The sequence below is a fragment of the Meleagris gallopavo genome, chromosome 21 (genome assembly GCF_905368555.1).
Source record: "Meleagris gallopavo chromosome 21, MGAL_WU_HG_1.1, whole genome shotgun sequence".
NCBI lineage: Eukaryota > Metazoa > Chordata > Aves > Galliformes > Phasianidae > Meleagris > Meleagris gallopavo.
In genome coordinates this window covers 810,033-833,471 of record NC_139424.1, presented here as the reverse complement: position 1 = coordinate 833,471, position 23,439 = coordinate 810,033, and the positions used below count along the sequence as shown (strand labels likewise).

The following is a 23,439-nucleotide window of genomic DNA, read 5'->3' as shown; positions in this document are numbered from 1 at the left end:
AATAGATCAGTGCCACAGCACCTCCACATCTCCTCCCCCAGGGCTCTTCTGTCCTGACACAGGAGCTGAGGGAGCTCAGCACACCCTGCAGGCTCTCAGAACAGGACCCTGCAGCAGCCAGGTGCTGCCATCCCTGCCCACCATTCCTAGCAGCCATGCCTCCGACCCTGCCAGGCTCACCTGTCCTCCCAACAGCCCTGCAAGGCAGAATGATCTGTCTTCCTGACCACACAGTGATAACAATGCACAAATGGAGGCCTGCAACGCTCCTCAAGCTGCTCTGCAGCACAATGCACCTGCCAACACAACGCAGCCTTTGGCTCCTGCAGCCCTACACTGGCTCTGACCAGCAGTGATGCAGCTATGGACATGAAGATGAGGCAAAGTTACTGCCACCCTGTGCTGAGCTCCATTTTAAAGAGGCTTTTGCAGGGTTCTCTCTTTCAGCCTGCAGATTTAAAGAACAGCTTTTTATTATATAGTTAATGAAAATAAAAAGTGAGCAGATATGCCAGACACTTGATGGGCAGAACAACACCAGTCACGTATAGATGCTCAGGCTGAAGAACAACTGAAATCCTGGAGAGCACACATTGTGATCCCTCCAGCTGCAGCACAGGTGAGCTCACATCACTCTCCAATGCCCTTCTCTCAACTTTACTCACAGCTGACAGCCCTGCAGTTCAAAACCCTCAGCCTGCTCCTCTCGTGCTTGCCGTTAAATTTCAGAGAAGTGCATCAGTTCATCAGAGCTGCTCTCTGCAGCTCACTGATCCAATCACTGAGCAGACTGCTTGTTTGACAGATTCTCTTTTCTGGAAAAGAAGTTTCAGTACCAACAAAAGTTTGAAGTTTAAATAAAAGCAGATGACTAAAATGCAAGACAGAGGCAAAGCTCATCTCTAAACATTCTCTAATAAGCCTACCCTAAGGAAGATAGAGACATGCAAGTTTATCTTCTCCCTCAAGCTGACAGCAGAAGTATTACACCACGTGATCAACACGTCAGCACGCATCACGCTGAGATGCACTGCATAGCTTTAGATTCCTCCCCCAGAACAATGAAGCAGACAGCCCTAGATAAGCTGTTCTGGTAGGCTCTAACCAGGGGCAGGACTGGCAGTTCCATCAGCAGCTTCCTCCAACAGAAGCAGTCTCACTTGCTCTGTTAGAATTCCATCACCACGCCTGGTCCAGCACTCAGGCTCACGGAACCTCACCTTGCTTTGTGAGCGCATCCCTCAGGGCTGCAGTTATCATTTCTCTCCTTTCACCCGTCTCCTTCCTCCCAGAGGTCTCTCCAAGCAAGCTCATTCCAGCATCTCCATCCTCCAGCTCACGTTCTCTCTGTTTGAAGACAGGGAATTACACTTAGATTCAATCTCATTTTATTTTTGGGACAGATCAGGGAAGACAGACATCACTCCAGTGATTCAGACAGCCCTAGGAGCTGCGCTCTCTACCAGAGACCCTGCAAGAAAAGGCAGTCCCCCCTGAACAGTCAACTCCACACAATGAGCTGCTGCATTCCACACACCTGGCTTCCAACAGATGCACCTTTATAAACATGCTTAAACTCCTGGAGTTTACTTAAAAGAAAGAAAACGACACAGATACAGGAATACCATGTATTAGCATAAGTTAAAGGAGAAACAAACAAATCCCAGCACGTAAGAAAAGCGTGAATCTGCCACCACGTAAGTGTCACTCCTGAGACTCTATGGGTATTTATTGCTTTATGTCTGCACAAAGAAGCATGAAAGTGGAAATAATTACTTTGATATTTCATGCAACTTGTAATCTGTCAGTTCTTTATGGCTTTTTTTTTTTTTTTAAATAATAGAGAAGTTATGGATAAACAACAAAGACCAACAGAGGACATTCTGTTTCTGCAAAACAGGCTATTCAACATCCAAGACTCTTTTGTGCCAAAGTCATCAAGAAGTTCATGCAAACGCTCCCATGCTTCCAGTTGGAGTTTACCCACCATGACATCAGTAATGAAGGCAGTGCTCCTCGCTTCCCCAGCTGTGTTCTTTGCACAGAGAAAGCATCCCAGCCCCATCACTGACCCACATCCCCCAGCATCACACCCACACGTCCCTTAAACACCTCCAGGGATGGGGACCCCACGGACCACCCTGTCCATGAGGAAACTCTTCCTAATGCCCCGTGTAAGCTTTCCTGCTGCAGCTCCAGCCTGCCCCCTCCCACCCTCACTTGTAGACCCAACAGATCAACTCTGCAGCCTCCTTTCAGGCAACTATAGAGAGCAGTGAGGTCTTCTCTTACTCACCTTTTTTCCAGACTCAACAACCCCAAGATGCTTCACTGGTAAAATATTAATATGGCTGGAAAAGCCTCGTGCATAAGGGAGGAAGGAGATAAAATCCTCAGCTATTAATTCTTAAACAAAGAGCTGCTCCCACGTCATTTAATCCAGAACTAGGCACAGCCATCCATTTACAAAGGAAGGGTACTATGTCAGCACAGATTCATTAGCTATCCAAAGAAAGACACCAGGCAGGATTTCTGAACAGATGCATCCTGGCATATCTACTCCCCAATCTCACGCCAGGTTAATTCCCTCCGAAGAACTCAATATGCATTATGTAGCACATCATAATATTAAAAATGCAGCGATTCACTTAACTACAAATAAGATATCCTATCCAAGGCAGCCTTCAGGGAAAGTCCTTCTGAATTAAAGGGCTTGCATTTCTACCTGCCTGTCGTGCTGTTACTGCAACAGCAGAGAAAAAGCACCTGAACATGAAAAAACAAATAAATAAAATTGCCTTGCTGGCAAGGCAGAGGCATTTATTTCAATAATCATCTTCCCCTCAGAGATGCTGTTAATATATTTTTTTTCCCCTTTCATCCTGATGCAAAAGGCTGTAAACAAAACAATCACCTGTTTTCCTCTGATCCTCAGTACCTGACTGGCTCTGCCTGGCAGGCGATGGGCTTTGGGCATTCACACCCCAGTGAGTTTTACTTATTTGCTTAATAAACCTTTCATATCTATTATTTAGGGATCGAACGCAGAGAATGAAGTTAAATCTGCACAGAGCAAACTTCTCCAGTCGCAGTGATTTAGCAGAAAGCCCTGCAGTAAATCCAAAGCAAGTTACTATCTTTTCCTAACAAATCAAGCAAGCAGTGACAAGAGCCAGCTCCTCGTGTCCTTGAAATACCTCCCTGCCAGGAAACTGCAATCCCACCCTCCCTGCACCCACACAGCACCCATAGTCAGAAAGAGGCAGGCATCAATCCCAGTTTCTGGGAGACTCACAGCCAGCACAGCTCCTGCAGCTCCGTGTGCCCAGCAGGACTTGCCCTGCCCTACGCAGGAGGTGTCTGAGCTCTCACTGCATTTCCCATTTTATTAGAACAAATGCTTTTCCAGCTAGGATTGTGGGCAGGAAGAAAGCAGGAAAAAAGGCAAATTGCATCAACTCCATGCAAAAGAAGTCTTCCCTAGGCTAAATTATGTTAGTGTTTTCAGCCTCATTGCTCTATTCATGTGCCAGAGCTGAAAACACCACATTCCCTGAAACAGCTTTTACTCCAGGAAGGAAAACTTAACCTCCCCCGGGACAAACACAAGGCAACCCCAGCCTTGTCCTGACTTACTGCATCATCCATCAGAGCCTCCTCCATCTCCTAACAAGTGAAAGGTGCACACATTGAGAAAACAGTAATGCATCAGGGGCTGCAGACAAGAGAAATGGAGCTGAAGCTAAGGGAAAATTGTTGGCAAGGTTATCGAGAAGAGACAGCCTGGCAACAGCAGTACTACTTGCTGAGGGGAATGGTTAAATGAAGTATTAAAGTTCATGAGTTCCATGAATGAAAAGCTAAAATCCCAAGCAAGCAGAGCTCTGGTGACAAGGGAGCAGTTAGAACACAGACAGATTTCCCCTCACACAGTCCCAGCCATGGGGGCATTACAGTTTTCCTGGCAGAGCAGCATTCCCACGAGACCAGAACCTGAGCAGAAGGACCAGCACAGGGTGTCAGCTTATGCTAAAGCTCTGAACAGGAACAGAGCTGCACTGCTGCTCCGGATTCAAAGTGCTGACTGTCCTAACCAACGAACTGAACTGCAGTTTGTTCAGCCTGTGGACTAAGGATATCCAGCTGCTGTCAGTCATCACTAAAAACTGCCCTGAGCATCCCTCAGAGAGCACAGAAATGGGTATCAGGAACTCGGATTGAGTCATCAGTGAACCAGCAAGCACCCTAACAGCAAGGAAAGCTCATTAAGAATAGCTGCTGGTGTCTATATAATCACAGGTTACATCCCCACTGCATACATCACTGCCCAGTTAGGCATGCGAGGCTGAATTGAAGCAAAAAAAAAAAATAAAAAGCAGACAGATGGAAAGCAGAACACGACAGCTAAGGAGCAGGGAGCTCAGCAATTCATTCCTCTGCCCTGCATTGAAACAGGAGGAGGCATGATCAAAACCTCCATGAATCTTCAGTGAAGAACCAAAAAGAAGTTTCCACCCGTATCTGCCTTACTGTGCAATGCCACAAGGTCCCCTGCACCATTCCAAGCAGCAGGTACCACTCAAAATGCTATTCCAACAGCCCTGCAGCTCAGATCCCATCGATGCCCATTTTCTTGCAGGTTCAGCATCAGAATCTTCAGGGATAACACTTCCCAGAACGTATGCACATCCGCAGGGCTGCAGAAGAGATTTTGGGATTGCTTCACAGAGCTGTAATATCACTGCTGTGCTGTAGGGAAGGCTTTTTACAAGCTGTAGTTAAACCAAGCCTCCATTTCACATGCTGCTTTATGGTTCTGTCAACATTTGTTGGAGTTGGGAAGCTTCATTGGACACACCATAAAAACGACTGATTTTCAAAGCAAACAAGAATCAAAACTAAAAGAAATGTGTCTGTTTCCCCCCAAAAGTGAGTAGTTTATATTTGAAAACTGGGACATATATTCACATTTTTATTCCTTTCTCCTGCACTACAAGAATCAAAACTAAAACCTAGGAAACAAGATTTAACAAGCATCCTGTAGCAAGACTTTCAGCTGTAGCCCATTTTGCTTTCTCACGCAGAACAGAGTACATATTTTCATAGAATTACCAAGGTTGGAAAAGGCCTCCAAGACCATCCAGTCCAACCTTCATCTACCACCTATACCTCCCCACGTCCCTTAGCATCTCGGCACAGTTTGGATACTTCTTTTTAATGGCTCTGTAGGAGACTTCTCCGCTCCATTTCTTTTTTTTCCTTCCAGTTCAGGACTAAGGAAAGGACGTTTCACGTCATCACCCATCTTTCAGGGGGCACAGCACACACTTCCCCTACTGAGAGCCCCAGACACAGCTCCCATCCTGGATTGCTATTCTCAGGAAGGCCCCTCGACCCAAGACTGCAGGAAAGCTTGTGATCAGCTAACTGGAGAGCAGCAAAGAAAGGTCCTATTTGCACTTCTGCTACTTCCCCAAATCGGAGCCATATGCAAGTCTTTCGAGCACTCAATTAACAGCTCTGGCCTGTAATCTGTTCAATGATTTGCATTAGCCAGCTTTTCGGGACTGTTAGATCAAAGGACACAAAATTATAATAATTATAATCTTATAAAGAATACCTGATTAAACCCGAAAGGAAATTGCTCGGTTTCCACCATAATTAATCTTTGTTAACTGTGAGAAAATATAAACCTGACACCCAGAGCCCTGCTCAGCATCCTTCAAGGCCAAAGCCCCACTTCCCAAAGTTAGGAGCAGCTTGGCATTCCATCCCCAATCAGTGACAGCTGGGTTAAAACAACCCTCTGCAAACACACATATTGGCCAACACAAATACAGACCCAGGCTGCCCACTCTGGAGCCATAGCAGTTCTGCCCATGCCAGTAGCCAAAAGGATGAAGCTTTCCCCATGCAAAAGCCTAGCCATGCTATTAGCAGGAAAATCCACAGCATGGTTTGGCACACACCTAAGCAGTCTGTGCACACTGTGAGGTTCATCTAGCAGAACGCAGATGCACACACAGGACCTGACACCTTACTCAAACACGTTCCTTTGGCAGCAGATGCTGTGCTCCAAGCCATCACTGTGCTCACCACTCCTTGGATACAGCACCAACATCAACAAGCCACCTCCTCCTCACTTCTCCCAGTAATTACCATCGGCAAATAATCATTCTGTGCATTGATTTGTGGACTTCAGCTGTGTTATTTGTCTGGCAAGAACCTCAGAAAATGCACGAGAAAGAAATACCTCGAGCAAGAAGTTGGTGGGAAATGGTAAGCAGATGGGCTGGGCTGCTGCAGGCAAAGCCTGATCACCTCCAGCAACAGACAGAGAACAGAAAAGGCTGCAAATAAAGAGAAAGCTCAATACTCACCGGGACTTCAAACTTCCAGCCTGTTTTGTATCTTTATATCTAACAGCTTTGCCTCACTACCCACTTATTGACTAATTTATAACAGACGAAAGAGCAGCAAGGGGTATGGGATCTACCAAGCAGCATAGAAATAAGGCTCTTTATTCCTAGACCTCAAAGCTCTCTACAGAGACTCATCAGGGAAAGACAGTATCACACCGCACGCCAAGGACTGCCCAGGCAGAGGTAACCTTTACCTGCGGAGAAGGGAAGAAAAATGCTGTACTCCCAGGATTTACAAGTTGAAGTCAAGCCTCAAAATCTCTTTTGTTTGTTTAACATGAAGAATTACAACATACTAAGATATAAGGAAGACAGACTTAAATACAGGACGTGGATAAGGTGAAGTGTCCCTGGGCCAGATTTCAGGGCTAAAAGTAGCCCCTCAGCAATTAAATACCAGTTATTAAAGCTCATTTCAAAACCTGAGATCACTCTGAATTCCAAGCCAGTGTAGCAGAGGTCAAAATCTGGCCCAGAGACTGTGCTGGTGAATATAAGAGCACATTTTCCCCCCACCTCTATGAATCCCTCACCCATTAAAAGTTAGGAAAACTTTTTGGAGATCTCTGAAGGCACACATCATTTTTAACCGTTTCTACATCTGACAGTTCAATAGTCTGCCTTTTTCAATTCAGGCAGAACACAGCCACCAGCTTTTGCATGCTCTAGAATCATCTGCTTGTAACGAAGTCACCTGCAATATCTTCTGTAAACCCATCAGTAAGCCTTAAAACTTTCTGCCTCACGTCAAACCCAGCTCCAACCAACGTCATTAGAAGCTACCTCTCCCACAGAGGGCTTTTGGGAGGCACCAGGCAAGGCAGTTCACAACCCCAATGATGGTGAATAGCTCATATTAGGATGACTTTTTTGGAAGAGGAGCCAAAGCAGATGGAGAAACCTCCCTCATGGCCAACAGATACAGCACCAAAACAATCTTCTTGAACAGAATCTCTGGAACATACTTTCTTCCCTATAAAGTCAACCTGAGCCTTGTTCTCACACCCTCCCCCCTCCTTTGTATTTATGTTCAAAATGTGACTATCAGCATCATTAAGCTTTGGTTTAGAAAACAGGAACATTCATCACTGAACTGTGCCAACGAAACATGCCCATTTGATTACTTCCCAGCCCATCCAAAAAAATTAAATTATTATTATTACTCCTCATGCTGCATTTTATAAATATGAAGGTTAATAAAGCCATTTCATTCCCTGGGAACTAGTTTAGATTGATCTGCCTTTCTAGTTTATCACCATCTCCCAGCTGTGGGAGATAATCTACATTAAGAAATGGTGTCCCTGTGATTAATTGCAGTCTTGCAGGCCACAAACACACCCATGATATTTCACATTTCACTGACAAGTATATTTCAGGGGTGCATCAACAACTCCGGATGACAGAAGAGTACCACAACTACACAAAAGTCCATTTGTTACTGAATCCAACAAGAACCACTGCCTTCTGCTGCCACGTAAAAGCACCTGTAGAACAGGCTCAGACTTCCAACCCAAAAAAAAAACCCACCAGGGTAGAATAAATAGATGCAGAAGAAATCCAGGAGTTAACCCACCAATGTGCACAGCCACCAGCCCAGGGTCATCAAGGCCCTGGGAAACACAGCTGCTGAGCTTGCAGCAATGGGCTGACCTCCAGCCCTCCTTGGGCCATGGCTGGAGTGCCACTTCTGGACTGTCACGCTCAAGCACTTCCCTTTATGAAACTCTAGGTGCCTTCTGAACTGAACCAGGTTTGTGTTCTGGTCAGAAGCCCACTAAGCATCATCTGCAACAGCTTCCTGTGGTAGCAAGCTCCAAAAACTGAAATACTTAGAAAAACGTGCTGCATTCCAGCAGCTGTTAAACAGTCATTAAGTGTTAGTAAATGACTCGATAAAGAGTGAAATTTCCCTTCATACTAAATCATCATTTTATGTATTTGAGTGATTTCCCTTCAATACCTCCCTCTGTCAACTTTTTGGCACAGTGAGTAGAAGTAAGTAGCACCCTGAACCTTGTGCCTGCATTCCCAACTCAAAAACCCATCTCTTCTCCGGTGCAAACAGTGCAACAGCTACAACTCTACTCAGAAGGTGGGTTCTGCCATTCACCTCATAACTCCTGGATCTAAGCTGATCCAAATGAATGCAAGAACCCAGTCTCAGACCCTTGTGCTACACCGTAAAACACGAAGCATACTACAGCTATCAACACACACAGACACACAGACACACAGACACACAGACACACAGACACACAGACACACAGACACACAGACACACAGACACACAGACACACAGACACACAGACACACAGACACACAGACACACAGACACACAGACACACAGACACACAGACACACAGACACACAGACACACAGACACACAGACACACAGACACACAGACACACAGACACACAGACACACAGACACACAGACACACAGACACACAGACACACAGACACACAGACACACAGACACACAGACACACAGACACACAGACACACAGACACACAGACACACAGACACACAGACACACAGACACACAGACACACAGACACACAGACACACAGACACACAGACACACAGACACACAGACACACAGACACACAGACACACAGACACACAGACACACAGACACACAGACACACAGACACACAGCCACACAGACACACAGACACACAGACACACAGACACACAGACACACAGACACACAGACACACAGACACACAGACACACAGACACACAGACACACAGACACACAGACACACAGACACACAGACACACAGACACACAGACACACAGACACACAGACACACAGACACACAGACACACAGACACACAGACACACAGACACACAGACACACAGACACACAGACACACAGACACACAGACACACAGACACACAGACACACAGACACACAGACACACAGACACACAGACACACAGACACACAGACACACAGACACACAGACACACAGACACACAGACACACAGACACACAGACACACAGACAAACAGACACACAGACACACAGACACACAGACACACAGACCAAGCTGCAAAACAACTCTGCCTGGGTTTCTGTCAAGTCAAATAACAGGAAATGAACTCAACATTAAATTAAGATCACCAGCAGAGATTTGAGTAAATATCTTTTAGCTGTACTTGCTGCTACTGCTCTACTTTGCTATCCCATAATAGCAGGTCAATGAGCTACAACTTTTCATCCATCTTGCCTGCTAGTGATCCTCACAAGTGGCAGCCCTGCAAAGACCAGAAGATGGATCCTAAAACATTCCAACAGATTAACTGTGTTGGAGTAGGAGGTTCTGCCTCACACATCTTCCATATGCAGAGGAGTTAATACACAACACTGGAATCCAAAAAAAAAAAAAAAACCAACAAAAAACCACACTGGAAATTGCTAGGCATGTTCCAAACCCAGTCACTCTGCATGTGAAGCGTGATACAATCCTGGAATACCCACATTTGAACACACTGCCTTCTACACAGGTGATGCAGAAACCTGTATGTACTTGCCTCCAGAGGCAGAGATTGCTGCAGCAACAGATGACATCAGTGTAAAGGGAAAGAATGTCAGAATGATTTCACACCGCTCAGCATTCTGAGAAAGAATAAGTGACCAAAAGGGACAACACAAGTCAACTGAAAAAAAGAACCTCTCATTGCACAAATTCACAGCTACTAGACTGAGGGTAACTTAAGAAATGCATTGCATTTAAACAACTGTATCTCCCAGCCTGGGAGCAAAAGTGCCCCAACGCAATGAATTACTTCCACAGACACAGGCCATCCTGCTCCTTCTTATCAAGTCTTCAGCACTTATTTTCATTAGAGTAAATAACTGCACCTGTGGGATCTTTAATTCAAGTGTTCACATAAGCCTGTTGGCAAATGCATACATTCCCCAGGAGATTCACCACTGAGACAAAGCCGTTCTTTCTCCCAGCTAATGCTATGGATAGCCATCAGGTCAGGCTTCCTCATGAAATATTCACACAGCTATACTCTGCTGTCATTCTGGAAACAACACACCTGTCCAAGAGGGCTGAAGACTTACATTGAAGTCATCACTGAAGGCTGTTTCTCCATTACCTGCTCAGGTTACAGCAACGTGAAACCAGAAGTGTAGATTGCAAGGTAGATTGCAGGTAGGCAGGTCAGCCAAGCAAAACAGGACCAGTTAACAAGAACTGCACCATTCAGAGTTTCAAAACAAATCCTAGGACAGGCCCTAGGGTAGTGCAATGCAGAGACAAAGAAGTTGATCCGCAGAGGCCTTCGTCACATCAGCTGACCACAACTCACATTCAAAGCAGCCAGAGCACTGCTGTGCACAAGAAAAGTGCAATTTCCAATCCTCACCGTGGTCCCACACAGAGATTTACACTCTAGGAATTAACAACCTGCAGAAGTAAGAGGGCAGTGCTCAGCTGTCAGGGCAGAACATCTCCTCTGGTAAGACAGCAATGAGAACATTGCAGCTTGCAGCTCCAGATAAGCACCTGTGCTCAAACAGAAACCATCTCAGATCAGTGACACCACTCGGGTCTGAGGCACAGGAACCTGATCTGCACATTGGCACTGCTGCTGCGAACACCCTGCAGTCTTACAGCCCTCTCACCAACCAAGCAAGGCAACAAGAAAGCTAAGTAAAGAGAAAGCAGTTCTGCTGTTTGAATCACATCAACCAAAACTGCAGACTTCAGTGAAATCTTCACCTATTTACCAAACCATACGACACAGTTTTCATTAGATCAGTGAGTGTGAGAAGCTTTAAGTATTTTATCATTGCAGTCACGACCGTGGTGTTGCTGTATTTTTACCAGACACTGGGAACTCAAGGCCTAATTTTTCCACAGAATTGCTGGTCTCAAATCATCTCTCATGCCTGCTGTTACAGAAAATACAGTTCCCTTTTTGTCACTGACCTCTAGTGGTGAGCACATACAGGAGAAGCACCACCTCAGCAGTTACTGTGAACTATGTTGACCCTTTCCCCATCAACAAAAGAAAAACATACTTTTTCCCTAACAAACCACAGCAGGTAAGATGATATTCTGCTGTTCAGGGATGGAAGCTCTCACCCAGCAGGGTGACTAACCCCTAGGCTAGCAGAGCTACTCCTTACATCAGACTTGAAGGCAGGCAGGTTACTTCCCTCCCACTCCAGAGAAGGATCAGAGATCCCTGGACTCTCCTTGTAGCTGCCTTCCCTCCTAGGCCTCCAGCTTGCTGTGACACAAGGTCTGCCTTGATAGGGTCCAGCTGTGTAACCTTGGCTCAGACTTGCTAGGTTTCAGCAAAGCAACGAGTTGTGCAAGGTAAGAAAGGTAAATTACAGGTTTGTTGAGATGAGAATGCAGTACCTGAATTTAGGGCAGCAGCAAGCAAGACACAGAAGATGTTGCAGCAGTCTGTTACCACCCCACCTGTACTGTTGGCACTCCACTCCCTTGCCATGACATATCAGCACTACACACACCTGCATTTCAGCCAAGTATAATAACAGGATTTGCATTTAGACACAGATAACAGTGGCAGAGTTGTACATTCAGACATGTGATATTCACCGTGGAAGTCATTTCTCTCAGCCTGAGAGCAATGGGTTATGCTGCAGCATTTGCTCAGTGAACAAGATAAAGCCAGTTAGCAAACAACCAAATGCAACATATTTCCAAGTACGTTCTTTTCTGGGACAGGTTTGTAAACAGTTCATGTTTACCTAGACTCTGCAGGTTTGAATCCAGCAGGCAATATTTTAATCAATAACAAAGACCTGGCAGCTCAGTAATTGCTGTAATAGCAGTACCTTGGCTTTCTTCATGTGACTCATGATTTTGCCGAGATCTTCAACATCTACAACAGAATCTGTGCCTCCAGCTTCCTCAGCATCAGCTTCCTCCTCACTGGTGGTTTCAAACAATTCTTCAGCCTGCATAAGTGACCAGAGAAAAGAATAGGAACAGAAAAACTTCACTCAGACTAACCAGTGAAACCAGTTAACACTCAGTGAAGAGCGCTGAGAAATACACTATAGGCTGGCAATAACTTGTATAAGATGAGATGCCCTTACTTCTAATGATTCAGTAGTACACAGACAACACGAAACTCCAAATCCATGGTGCTGTATCCCTATCTGATCACAGAAGTGATACAGAAGAATCTGATTCCTGCTGGATGCTACAATGATCTCAATGCCTGAACTCCTGCTTCTCTGAGTACCCCTGCCTGAACGAGCAGGAACAGATTACAGGCAGATCTATTTGGGAGGCCCCTGGGATGCAAACAAAGCGCCTGAGCTTCACCAAGATGAAGTGGGAGCAGGTTAACTGCTCAAAGGCTTCATTCTGGCCATGAGACAAAGCAAATACTGACTCCCTTGGAGCATCTGTCACAACAGATACCTCCTCCCACTCAGGCAAAAAGCTCCCCCCTCATATAGAAGCTACTCATCTAGTCCACACTAGTCATTGGTCCCTCTTTCTGGATTACTTTGCCTGCTACCCCCATCTCATACCCTCTCTCCCCTGTACTCCATATTAAAGATGGATCAAGCCTAAGCCCCTCACAGCACCCCTCTGGCCTGTGGAACAGAAGGAGGAAAAGGTCAAACAGCACTTCAATAAGCACCACACCAGAAATAAGAACCCATAGATTTTGGTTCTACCTCAGTGTTCTCAAACTCCGGTGCTCCACGTTCATGATTTGAACTCTCCTTACTCTGCTTCCCTTGGGATTTGCACTTCCCTTTCTTGCACTTCCCACTGCAGGGCTTCTTTTCCCCTCTGCAGAGGGCCTGGAGACAACTGAGGAACTTGGATTTCCAGGCTTCAAAGTCAGCCTCAATGCTGCCATGCTTGCTCTGGACCACATTGCAGTCCCCCTCGACACGAGTCATGATACGCCTGGCACTGAGCATCCACAGCCACCTGTCAATATTTCTTCCAACCTGGGATGGGATGGAAATTAGACAAACTGAATGAAGACCAAGCGAAAACATGCAATTAAGAAAGCAAAGACAACAGAACTGGTAAGCTACAGGGGCTGCAGGACTGCAAGGAAGGGATTTCTGGACTCCCTGTCACTTGCTGACTCAGATTGTGGACACAAGTCAGTCTGAACACCACCACACACCCTCAGGCTTTCATCTGTAAACACCTCTGCTATCATGGTTATGTGACAGGTGAGGTCTGGGAACTAGCTTGTGGGGGTCTTACTGACATTCCCCATGGCCTGCAGCTATACAAAGATAATGATCCAGTGGCAAGCCATGCTATTTTGCTCCAAGTTAGGAAAAAAACCCTAAGTATCAGGCTTAGATACCATCATATTTTACTTGAGGAAATAAAACTAAGATCCACAGAATCCAGGAAAACACATGGAAAGTTGAGAAACATGCTCTAAACTGCAAAGCAAGAGGGCTTCCAGTACTGCATCTTCATGAAGGGCTTCTAGAACTGTATGATAGAAAGCTGTCAAAGCTGGCAAATTAAGTTAATAAGGATTTATCAAGCATATTCTCATTAGTTATTACTAAAATCACTCAGATTCACACCAGGAATATTGGAGTCCTCTCCCTCCCACTTCAGATGGCAGCACACCTGCTTCAAAGCTGCATTGCCTGTGGCCTAAACCCAATTCCTACCAAGTCCAAACAAAGGCTGAAATAGAAGCTGGCTTCTCACACCTTCAAATCCATACAGCTCACACATCAGTGCATTCTCAGAACAATACCAACCCCCAACCCTAACCACCCCCTAGTGCCATGCAGTCTTACTGCAGCTAGGAAGATGTAGCCATTCAGAGGAGCAGAAAAGAAGGATAATGGGAATATACTCACCGTGTTGTAATGATCAACGTAAACTGAGTTTCCCAAGCCAAACACAGCGTATCTCAGGCCCTTCAGATACGTTTTGCCAAAGCGGAAGTCATTTGCAGTCTCTTCCAACCACTTGCAGAACCAGGCTGCACTTTCAGTTGGTTGCCCATCCGTGTACGTAGCTACCAGGAACACACAGATGTTCCTGCTGGTTGTCTGTTGTATAATAAAGAGAACAGGACAGGAAAGATAACTGCAGTTCTCAAAGCACTTCACGTCAGGACAAGCACTAACAGTACACAGAGAATTGGAAGGAGTCAGGGGTTTTTTTGTTAAGTGGATTGGAAATGCTGCAGGTAGTAACCTCAGCAGTGGTGAGCGCCTATCCTCTATGCAAAGACTCCCCAAATCAGCCAAGAAATATCAAGCTGTGTTCCTTAGGAACCCAACAAAAACACGACAGCAAAACTTGACAGCCACCTTCCCTACCCAATCAACAGCTTCTTGAACAAACTCTTGCAGTGATAACATCTCCCACAGGTTCAAGAGGCAACAATCAATATTTGCAGATGAAAAATCTATCAAGGATCACTCGGTATAAATATGCCTCCAAGGAATTCTCTCACTTGGCTTTGAAGGCTACAGAGGCATCACAATCCACTCATTTGGGTATTCAATCTTTCAGGCGTACCCCTGTCAGAGCTGCAGAACCAGCTCACACAAAACCAGGGTCAGTATCAGTATATTCTATGTGATGTTTTACAGTAACTTTTGAGATTAGTGGAGAGGACTGGATGAGCTGTGCTTTCCCACATCGAACAGAAAATAGTCAAACACGCAGCTCTGGAGACCTCCAGGACAAGAGAAACCACAAGAGGAAAAGAGCCTCAACCGCCAGAAAAGCTTGTACTAAGTACCTACCTCCTCTGCTAGACAATCATCAGGATCATAATTTCCCATGTTAATGACTTCCACAGGCAAATTAAGGCAAGTAACAGCTTCAGCCAAATCCTGCGCAAATCTCTAAAAAGTTAAAAGGTAGAAAGTTATCAACAACGAACCCAGCTACAGCAAGTGCCAAGGAAACTATGTGTCCAGTCATAAGATTTCCCACAGTACAGACACTTCAGAATTGGACACTGCACCTGTAATACTTCATATTTAAAAAGTGAAACACTGAAAATTTACATAAAGGCTAATAGCTAAGAATTTTACATACACGCAAATTTACATACACGCCAATTAGCATTTTTTGACCAAGTACCTAGAACAGCACTTAGATCTACAGGAAATATCTGCTAGCAAATTAAGAGTATATTGTAAGAGCAAGTCCTAAGCTCTAACAATTAACCTCTCTACTACATGCCCCACTTACAAAGACAACAGTTGTCTTCCTGTTTTTGTAATTTTGAGTCGGCTTTCACATCAGGCACCACTTTCTAATGAGCTTTCCAATAAACTTTCAGATTTTTACATAGCTCAGTGTTTTTAAGGCAAACAACATACTCGAATCTCATCTTAAGGTGTGTGGAAAAAGTAGTAACTTCTACCTTTGCTGTGCCAGTCTGAGACCCATAGAAAATCTTCACTCCAGCAACATAGACCTCCTTTGGCTGCAGAGTAGCATATCCATTGACTAGTTTGCCTTCCACTGCCTCAGAAGACACTAGATTCCCATTCGAATTTTCATCCTATGGAGAAAAAAAAAACAACATTGAGTCTCATTCAATCCCTTTTCAAAATGTCATTCAGCCTACTTGCTCAAAAGCATTTAAAATACAAAGCCAGCATCCAGCTTCTCAGCACTAAGCAAATGCAATAGTTAAAGTATTCTAGCTTCTTACACTCTCACAGAAAAAAATAAAAAAGCCTAACTGATACTTGATTGAACTAGGCCATGCTGCAAACTCACCTCACACCCCAGAGCAACAGCAGGATCTGGCAGAACCCAAGAAGTATTTCCTCCCACCTCATGCAACAGAGCTTCACTCCAGCGTATAAGGAGGCTTTAACATTCTGAATGAGCTAACAACACTCCATCCTAAAACCAGTTCAGTCTTTCCACTAAGGTCACTGGAAAGACTAACCTGATACACTGGGCACAAACAGAGCAACTTGCTTTGTGACTGAGCTACGCAGGCTGACACTTCTCTGAGTAAACTGAGAAGCTCTCAGCTGAGATCTGTTCCGCCATGAGAGGAACAAAGGTGTTGTAGTTATCCACACTCAGTACAATCCAGAGAGGGGGTTGCAACTTAGAATAAGCTACAGTTGGGATTTGCAAGGTGAGCCCACAGTGAAATACCATATCTCGCTGCACAAGCAGTCACCTTCACCTTGTAACTACTACTCCTCTCCACACACACATTTTGGGTTCTTCTCAGAGAAATGTATTTAAGCACTCAGTTACCTTCCTCTTGGCTTTGGTAGAGAAGAACTGAATGGCAATCCAGAGGCTGATCCCAAAAGCCATAACGGAATAGATGTAAATTCTGTGCAGCCATAAGGACACCAGGCAAGTGTAGAAAAAATTCCACGTATCCATTAAGACATCTAAACCTGGAATAAATCACATACGTAGAAGAAGCAGATTCTTTCAGAATGAAATTAGAACAAGAAAACCATACTACACCCACAGACTCACGCCATCAGCTATTCTCAGGCTCTGCAGAAAACAGCTCTCAGCTGAAGACACCACTACTATTAAAACAAAGACCTCCACCTTCTCAGCAGCACATATGCAGTTCCATCTACCTACCCAAGCAAACATTTTAGGCTATTATGTGGAAATACAGGGTTTTTTTTTCTGATCTAGGACAGGTTCTGATCCAAAGAAAAGCAGAAAACACTCACACAGTGCTACTGCCTGAAACATCCCTGTGAAACATCAGCTGGAGTTTCCTGGCCTTCACTTCACACAGAACCAACAAACGAAGATCTCTGCAGATGGGAAATGACATTCCAAGGAGGGGAATCATCCTGAGAGAGCCTGCTGCACAACAGAGACCTTGCACGTGCAAGACACTACGCTTCTTCTAACAGGCTTGGTAGAGTTTCAAAAATAGACTGAAATCTAGATTCAAACTCAAGTGCTTTCCCAGACAGCACAGGTGAGGTTTAATTCATATTGAGACTGTTATGAATTGACTTGAACCATAGAATTGTAGGGTCAAATGAGACCTGTGGAGCTCCCCTAGGTCAACCCCAAGTCTGTTTCCTACAGCAGGCTGCACGGAGAACTGTCCAGATGGATCTTGAATATCTCCAGAAAAGGAAACAACCCCATGGCTCTCTCAGACTAAATTTCATCTACATGATCTTGCAGCCAGGAGTGCTGTTTGTGCAATCCCTGCAATTACTTATTGCATAGGAAAAAAATCAAGAGCTTGAATAAGGCTCACTTGCAACACCTATAAGCATGAGAAGCAGATCATGGCATCCCGCTCCTGTGTGCAGCCCTCCTACGATGCCGTTTGGTTTTTTTGCTTTCTTTTTGGGGTTTTTTTTTTTGTTTTTTTTTTGTTTGTTTGTTTTTTCACAGACTCAGAGATTGAGTATTTCACAGCAGCTGGAAACTTGACCATCACTTCACCCTCACAGCTCTGGATGAGGATCCCAGCCGGGTCACCTCCTGCTCCTAAGCACTGTGCCTCAGCCCCACATTTCCCCACTGAAGCTGTTCCCAATAACTGCCCTGCTGTGCAACTCTGCCATTCCCATTACCCAACGCACCCATTAACCCCCTGAGGAGACCCTATGCCTACACCTATGCCCCTACCTACGCCCCCACCCCGACCCTCACCGAGTCCCTCCACCCACCCCTGATTACTCCACTGAGGGTTGGAACCTCTGCCCTCCCACCCCCCTCTTAGAGCCCCCTACACACACACACACACACAATTCACCTTTCCGCCAATTACCCCAAACATACCCCTCGGAAAGAGCCCAGCCCATCACTCATTACCCGACTGCACCCACCGAATTAATTACCCCACCCTCCAGCCCCGCGCACCCACCGCCCGCCATGTGCCACCTCCATTCCCTTCCGGCCCCGCCGCGCTCTCCCGTTTCCCCCCGGACGGCTTTTTCCGGTGCGCGGGTGGGCGGGGACTGAGGAGAGAGCAACCAATGAGAAGATGCACTGACCGGAAGTCCCACCCCCAAACGCCGTGAGTGAGTGGGGGCACAGCCCAGCCGAACCGCCGCCATGTCCATCTTCACCCCCACCAACCAGATCCGCCTCACCAATGTGGCCGTGGTGCGGGCGCGGCGCGCCGGAAAGCGCTTCGAGATCGCCTGTTACCGTAACAAAGTCATGGGCTGGCGCAGCGGAGCGTGAGTGCCTTGAAAGCCCGGCTGTGAGGGGGGGAGGCTTCGCGTGGGGCCTGGCTGCGAGAGAGGGAGCCTGCGGTGGGAGCGGTGTGGAGGAGAAGGCCTCAATGGCACCCTGTGTGAGGGGGGAGGGCCGGCTTTGTGCGGGGAATCCCGGTTTGAAAGGGAACCCCCCAGTGAGAGGCATGAGTTGAGGGGAAGGGAAAGCTTCTGGTGAAGTCTGGTTGTGAGGTTGGGTTCGTGTTTAAGGGAGGAGGTGGCCCCCGTGGGATTGACTGTGAGGGAGGGAGGCCTCCGTGGGGCAGTGTGAAGGGGAGAGGTCCCCGGAGGGACTCTGAGGGGAGAAGGCCCCCAGTTTGCAGAGGGAAGGTGCCTGTGGGACCCAGCTATGGATCTGAAGAAGCCCACGAGTTTCCTCAGCTTCTGTAGGCTGCCTCCACCCAGCTCCCCACAGCAGCAGTGCCCCAGGGCCCTGCTGACTCAGCCCTTGGCAATAGGATTCATTCCTCCCTGCCCCAAGCTCGGTGTCACCCCGCAGCCCGTTCTAATGCAGCTTTCCTTCACCAGGGAGAAGGATATTGATGAAGTCCTGCAAACACACACAGTGTTTGTTAATGTTTCTAAAGGCCAGGTAGCAAAGAAGGAAGACCTCGTCCGGGCATTTGGAACAGATGATCAAACAGAAATCTGTAAAGTGGTAGGTTCTGTGCACTTTGCAATATGTTTATAAAAGCTTGGAGATATACATGGCTTGCAGACTTGGTGAGTTGGTGTGTTACTGGAACGTTTTCATAGAATGAAGCATTGATGTATGCAGAAGAATGATTTATCTGTTCAAAGATGTAGCTCTTTGGTGTAGTGTTAAATTTATACATCTCTTAGATGAGAGTTTTGATTATTCTGTGCTGCTTTTATGCACTGTTCTCTGCAGACGCAGATGAGCTGCGAGGATGCTCAGAGGGTTGGAGCATCACTCCTATGCAGACAGGCTGACAGAGTTGGGTTTGTTCAGCCTGGAGAGATTAGGCTTCAGGGAGACCTCATAACAGCCAGATAGTGCTGCTGCTGTGGGTTTTTCCCCTAACATCTTTCCACCATTGTGTGTCATCGTTGATATAGTTATTCTTTTTCTACGCTTCGTGTCTAACCAAAACTTTCCAGCAGTTGTTAAATTTAACACATTAGGCTTTTCACTCAAATGTTTGGCATTTATTAACCTCTTCATTTTTAATTAACTCTACAGATTCTATCAAAAGGGGAGTTGCAGGTATCAGACAAAGAACGACAAACGCAGCTGGAGCAGATGTTTAGGGACATTGCAACTATTGTGGCTGACAAATGTGTGAACCCTGAGACAAAGAGGCCATACACTGTAATCCTTATAGAAAGAGCCATGAAGGATATTCACTATTCTGTCAAACCAAACAAGAGCACTAAGCAACAGGTTAGTATTCCCTAAAAATCAGCTTGCACTCAGAGGTGTTGCCTTCAAGTGAAATTTTGCTATGGATGTTCTCACAAGAATAAAAAAGCCCTGTGGTCCAAAGCTGTCAGAAGGGTTTGTCAGCTGGCTGTAGCTGAATGATGAGTACGAGCAACTTCTGATGATGATGTAAATGAGAAGTTTTGATCTCTGTGGCATTTAAATGCTCTTTATTCTTTTCTGTCTCTGTAGGCACTGGAAGTGATCAGACAGTTAAAGGAGACCATGCAAATTGAACGTGCTCACATGAGGTTACGATTTATTCTTCCGGTAAAGGAGGGGAAAAAACTGAAAGAGAAGCTCAAGCCACTGATTAAAGTTATTGAGAACGAAGACTTTCATGATCAGTTAGAAATTGTAAGTGATAAAGCAGATCTTGGCTTTCACATGTGATTTTACCTGTGCAGTGTAGAATTAACGTAGGGAAGTTGTTTAGATAAACTGCAGGGGTACCAGAGATGAAGTTCTCTGTACCATAAAGATTGGAAGTAGTCTTTATGGCACAGAGATGGCTGGTTCAGATTGAGGAGAAGCACAGTGTAGTTTCTCTTAGCAGTCATTGTCCTGTCACACTGATAGTTTCTCTGCATATATGGAATTTTCCTGTTAATTATTTGGTGATTCTGGCCTATAGTTAGTTTTTTAAAAGCAGTTTGTGGTACAGCAAATTTGGTATTGGTAAAAAAATTTTTAAGAACAGTTAAGAATTTAGAAACCTAACTGTCAGAGTGTCCAAAATCCTGACTGTGCTGGAACTGAAAGCTTTTGTAAAGATTACTTGATGCAAATTGCTTATCAACTCTTCAAAGTTACGAAGTCCTTCTTAGCAACTGAACAATAACAGTTTTTAAATGAAAATTAAATGTGAGGCCTTGAGAGATTGATGAGAATCAAATATTACTGCTTGACTGATGATCTGTGGTGTATTTCAGGTGTGCCTTATTGACCCAGGCTGCTTCAGAGAGATTGATGAGCTGATCCGCTCTGAGACCAAAGGGAAAGGAACACTGGAAGTGCTCAGTCTGAAAGATGTGGAGGAAGGAGATGAAAAGCTGGAATAACAAAAACCCTTCTGGAGCACTGCCACTACGTCAGCAACGTTTAACAGCTGGCATTAGCCACTCCTTTCTGTTTGGCCTTGTTTTTTCTCCAACCTCTTGCTGCCAAATACCTTCTGACACACTAACCCTTTGGGATTCTTCCATGCTGTGGTTGTTTGTTGATTTTTTTAATCATTTTTCACTTGCTTGGTTTACAGGTGATTTGCCTGTAGGAACATTTTGTGTCAGAGTTGCACTAATGAGAATTGAGTTGAGACTTGATAGGGAATTTAGCTTTGGTGAATGTTAAGGGTTGCTGATGGAGAGTGTTTGACTGATACAGTGCCAGTCACGTTTGCTTTGAGTTGTCAGTGATGAGTGGAAGACTGCATAGGCCACCAAGGGGTGGGTGTTGTATGTGAGGAGAGAAACCTTTGGGAAAGAGATACATTTTCACTTTCAGGCAAGTGCAAAGTGTGGGTCATGTCTGCTGATCTCTTGGCAGCATGAAAACTGATGTAGACACCCATAATTGGCTGCTTAATAATTACAGTAATTTAAAGGACCATTCTTGTATATTTCCTTCACTGGGTATAACAGTGCTTGCTAACTTAGAAAAAATGTTCTCCAAGTAATTTATTCATAAAATATATTTAGCTACATTGGTAAGAAAAAAAATAATAATTATCATCTATTTATGTACTACAGATACAGAAAGAAATAACTATTTTTGTTACAGCATAGGAGCTATCCTTGGCTGCAGTGGTGCATTTGGAGGCTGAAGGCGTAGGCTGCATTTCTGAGCTGTTGTCATTCATGGGATGAAATGAAGCGGATCTCTCCCAGGCAGTGGCCTCTGGCCATTGTGCTAGACAGGCTTTTGTTGGGCCCTCATTCCCTCGTGGTAGCTGTCCTTTATCCTGTGGCTTTTTATGCTTCTCTCTAGCGCAGCATTTCCAGCCAGCTCCCGAGGCACAGCGTTCTGCCTGGTTTTGTGAAGGCTTGTCTCAGCTGTGCGAAACGACTGCTTTCAAGTTTAAATTGGGAATCTCAAACAAGAGAGGAAAAGAGGACAGAAGCTGGAAAGATACTAAAAATACAATAAAAATACCTGGTGTACACCCCTGTGTGTCTGAAGGCTGAGCCAGCAGGAGTTTAAGGGGAGCCTTTGGTACTCATGAGCCTGTTTCCATGCTGATATTACACAGCAAATTGGGATTTGCGAGCTGGCCGACCACTAGATCTCTGCTTCAAATGAATATGTGCTATGTTCATTCCTTGCTGCGTAATTTTAGAGTAAATTGCCTTTTATGTGACAACTAAATGGAGTTCTGGTTTGTACTCTTCACATGACCTTTTCCTTTGTACCAGTAACAGATGTTGTGAGTTTTCTAGAGTTGACGTGGGGAGAGTTGAGGTCAACCAGAGAAGGTTTTGAAATGTCAGATGCAGAGGAACCTGGATCCTTAGCGAGGGGCTTCATTTTTGAAATTGCAGCCTGTTAACATGAGCTTGTGCAAGGTTGGATTTAATTTCGTTAGCAGTGTTTTGGGAGGACTTGCCCCTCTGGAGCCCGCATTTTGCTGAAGGGTAGTGAGATGGAGATTCTTGAATCATTCAGTCAGTTTTAAAATGCTTTCTGTTGCCCCCAGGATAATCTGCTGTCCTGCTTAAATGCTGCCTAGGAAAGTTCAGGGGTGTAATTAGTGTATTTGTGAGGTGGACAAAGTTTAAGCATGGAGATCTGTACGTGTGTGGATAGGCAGGCAACTTTCCTCACATGTACGAGCCCTTAACTGCTTGTCTTTCAAATGGCCATTTCCCCCTGCATTCTTTATGAAAAGGATGGTAATGCTGGTATTTAACCTGCCACTGGCACTTAGAATTAAGGTGTAATCCATAAATCTGCAAAAGAGACGCTGTGCAAGAACCTCACAGCACTGTGTTGGTTTATTTGATTTCACAATTCTGTAATTTCTTTGGGTTTTATGCACTGAGAGTGCAATAGGGTGGCTGCAGGTTAAGGGCCTTGAGTTATAGAAACATAATCTAAGCTGATTTATGAGCTTGGTGCTAGGAAGTCAATTTCCATATAGCCTTTTTCTACAAATCAAATGTTAAGGATTTTCTCTGGTAGAGGGAGCTTGATTTTATTTATAAACATGCTTGCGTTTCTTGTCATGTTTGTATTTCAGCAAGAATGGATGGTAAGCATCAAAATAAATACCAGTATTGGCAGCTGTTCTTTCCATTTCTGACTTCTGCCCATTTCAAGAAGGAGTGTAATGGTTTCAGGGCTAATTAACAGAGATTTCCAA

The 23,439-nt window shown here is 45.2% G+C and overlaps 2 protein-coding genes across 3 annotated transcripts in view; one reads left to right on the top strand and one right to left on the bottom strand.

The window, feature by feature from the left end:
• Positions 1 to 18,400, bottom strand: part of LOC100550560 (S-adenosyl-L-methionine-dependent tRNA 4-demethylwyosine synthase TYW1) — a 78,772-nt gene extending 60,372 nt beyond the window's left edge. Inside the window, exons 1-8 of one of the 2 annotated variants that reach the window (XM_085240553.1) lie at positions 18,283 to 18,400; positions 16,677 to 16,825; positions 15,817 to 15,957; positions 15,188 to 15,289; positions 14,288 to 14,482; positions 13,115 to 13,396; positions 12,257 to 12,379; positions 1,221 to 1,347 (exon numbers count right to left, since the gene is read on the bottom strand). In XM_085240553.1, coding sequence (XP_085096679.1) covers positions 1,221 to 1,347; positions 12,257 to 12,379; positions 13,115 to 13,396; positions 14,288 to 14,482; positions 15,188 to 15,289; positions 15,817 to 15,957; positions 16,677 to 16,825; positions 18,283 to 18,292 — 1,129 coding nt within the window. In that variant the 5' untranslated portion in view covers positions 18,293 to 18,400. The remainder of the gene's footprint in view (positions 1 to 1,220; positions 1,348 to 12,256; positions 12,380 to 13,114; positions 13,397 to 14,287; positions 14,483 to 15,187; positions 15,290 to 15,816; positions 15,958 to 16,676; positions 16,826 to 18,282) is intronic. The other variant, XM_019621931.3, reaches the window with a different exon arrangement.
• Positions 18,401 to 18,417: 17 nt separating this feature from the next.
• On the top strand, positions 18,418 to 23,359 carry SBDS (SBDS ribosome maturation factor). The gene is made up of 5 exons (XM_003211652.5): positions 18,418 to 18,601; positions 19,166 to 19,295; positions 19,842 to 20,042; positions 20,274 to 20,438; positions 21,014 to 23,359. Exons 1-5 carry the CDS (start codon positions 18,474 to 18,476, stop codon positions 21,140 to 21,142), a joined length of 753 nt encoding a protein of 250 aa, XP_003211700.1. The 5' UTR covers positions 18,418 to 18,473; the 3' UTR covers positions 21,143 to 23,359.
• Positions 23,360 to 23,439: the final 80 nt, after the last annotated feature.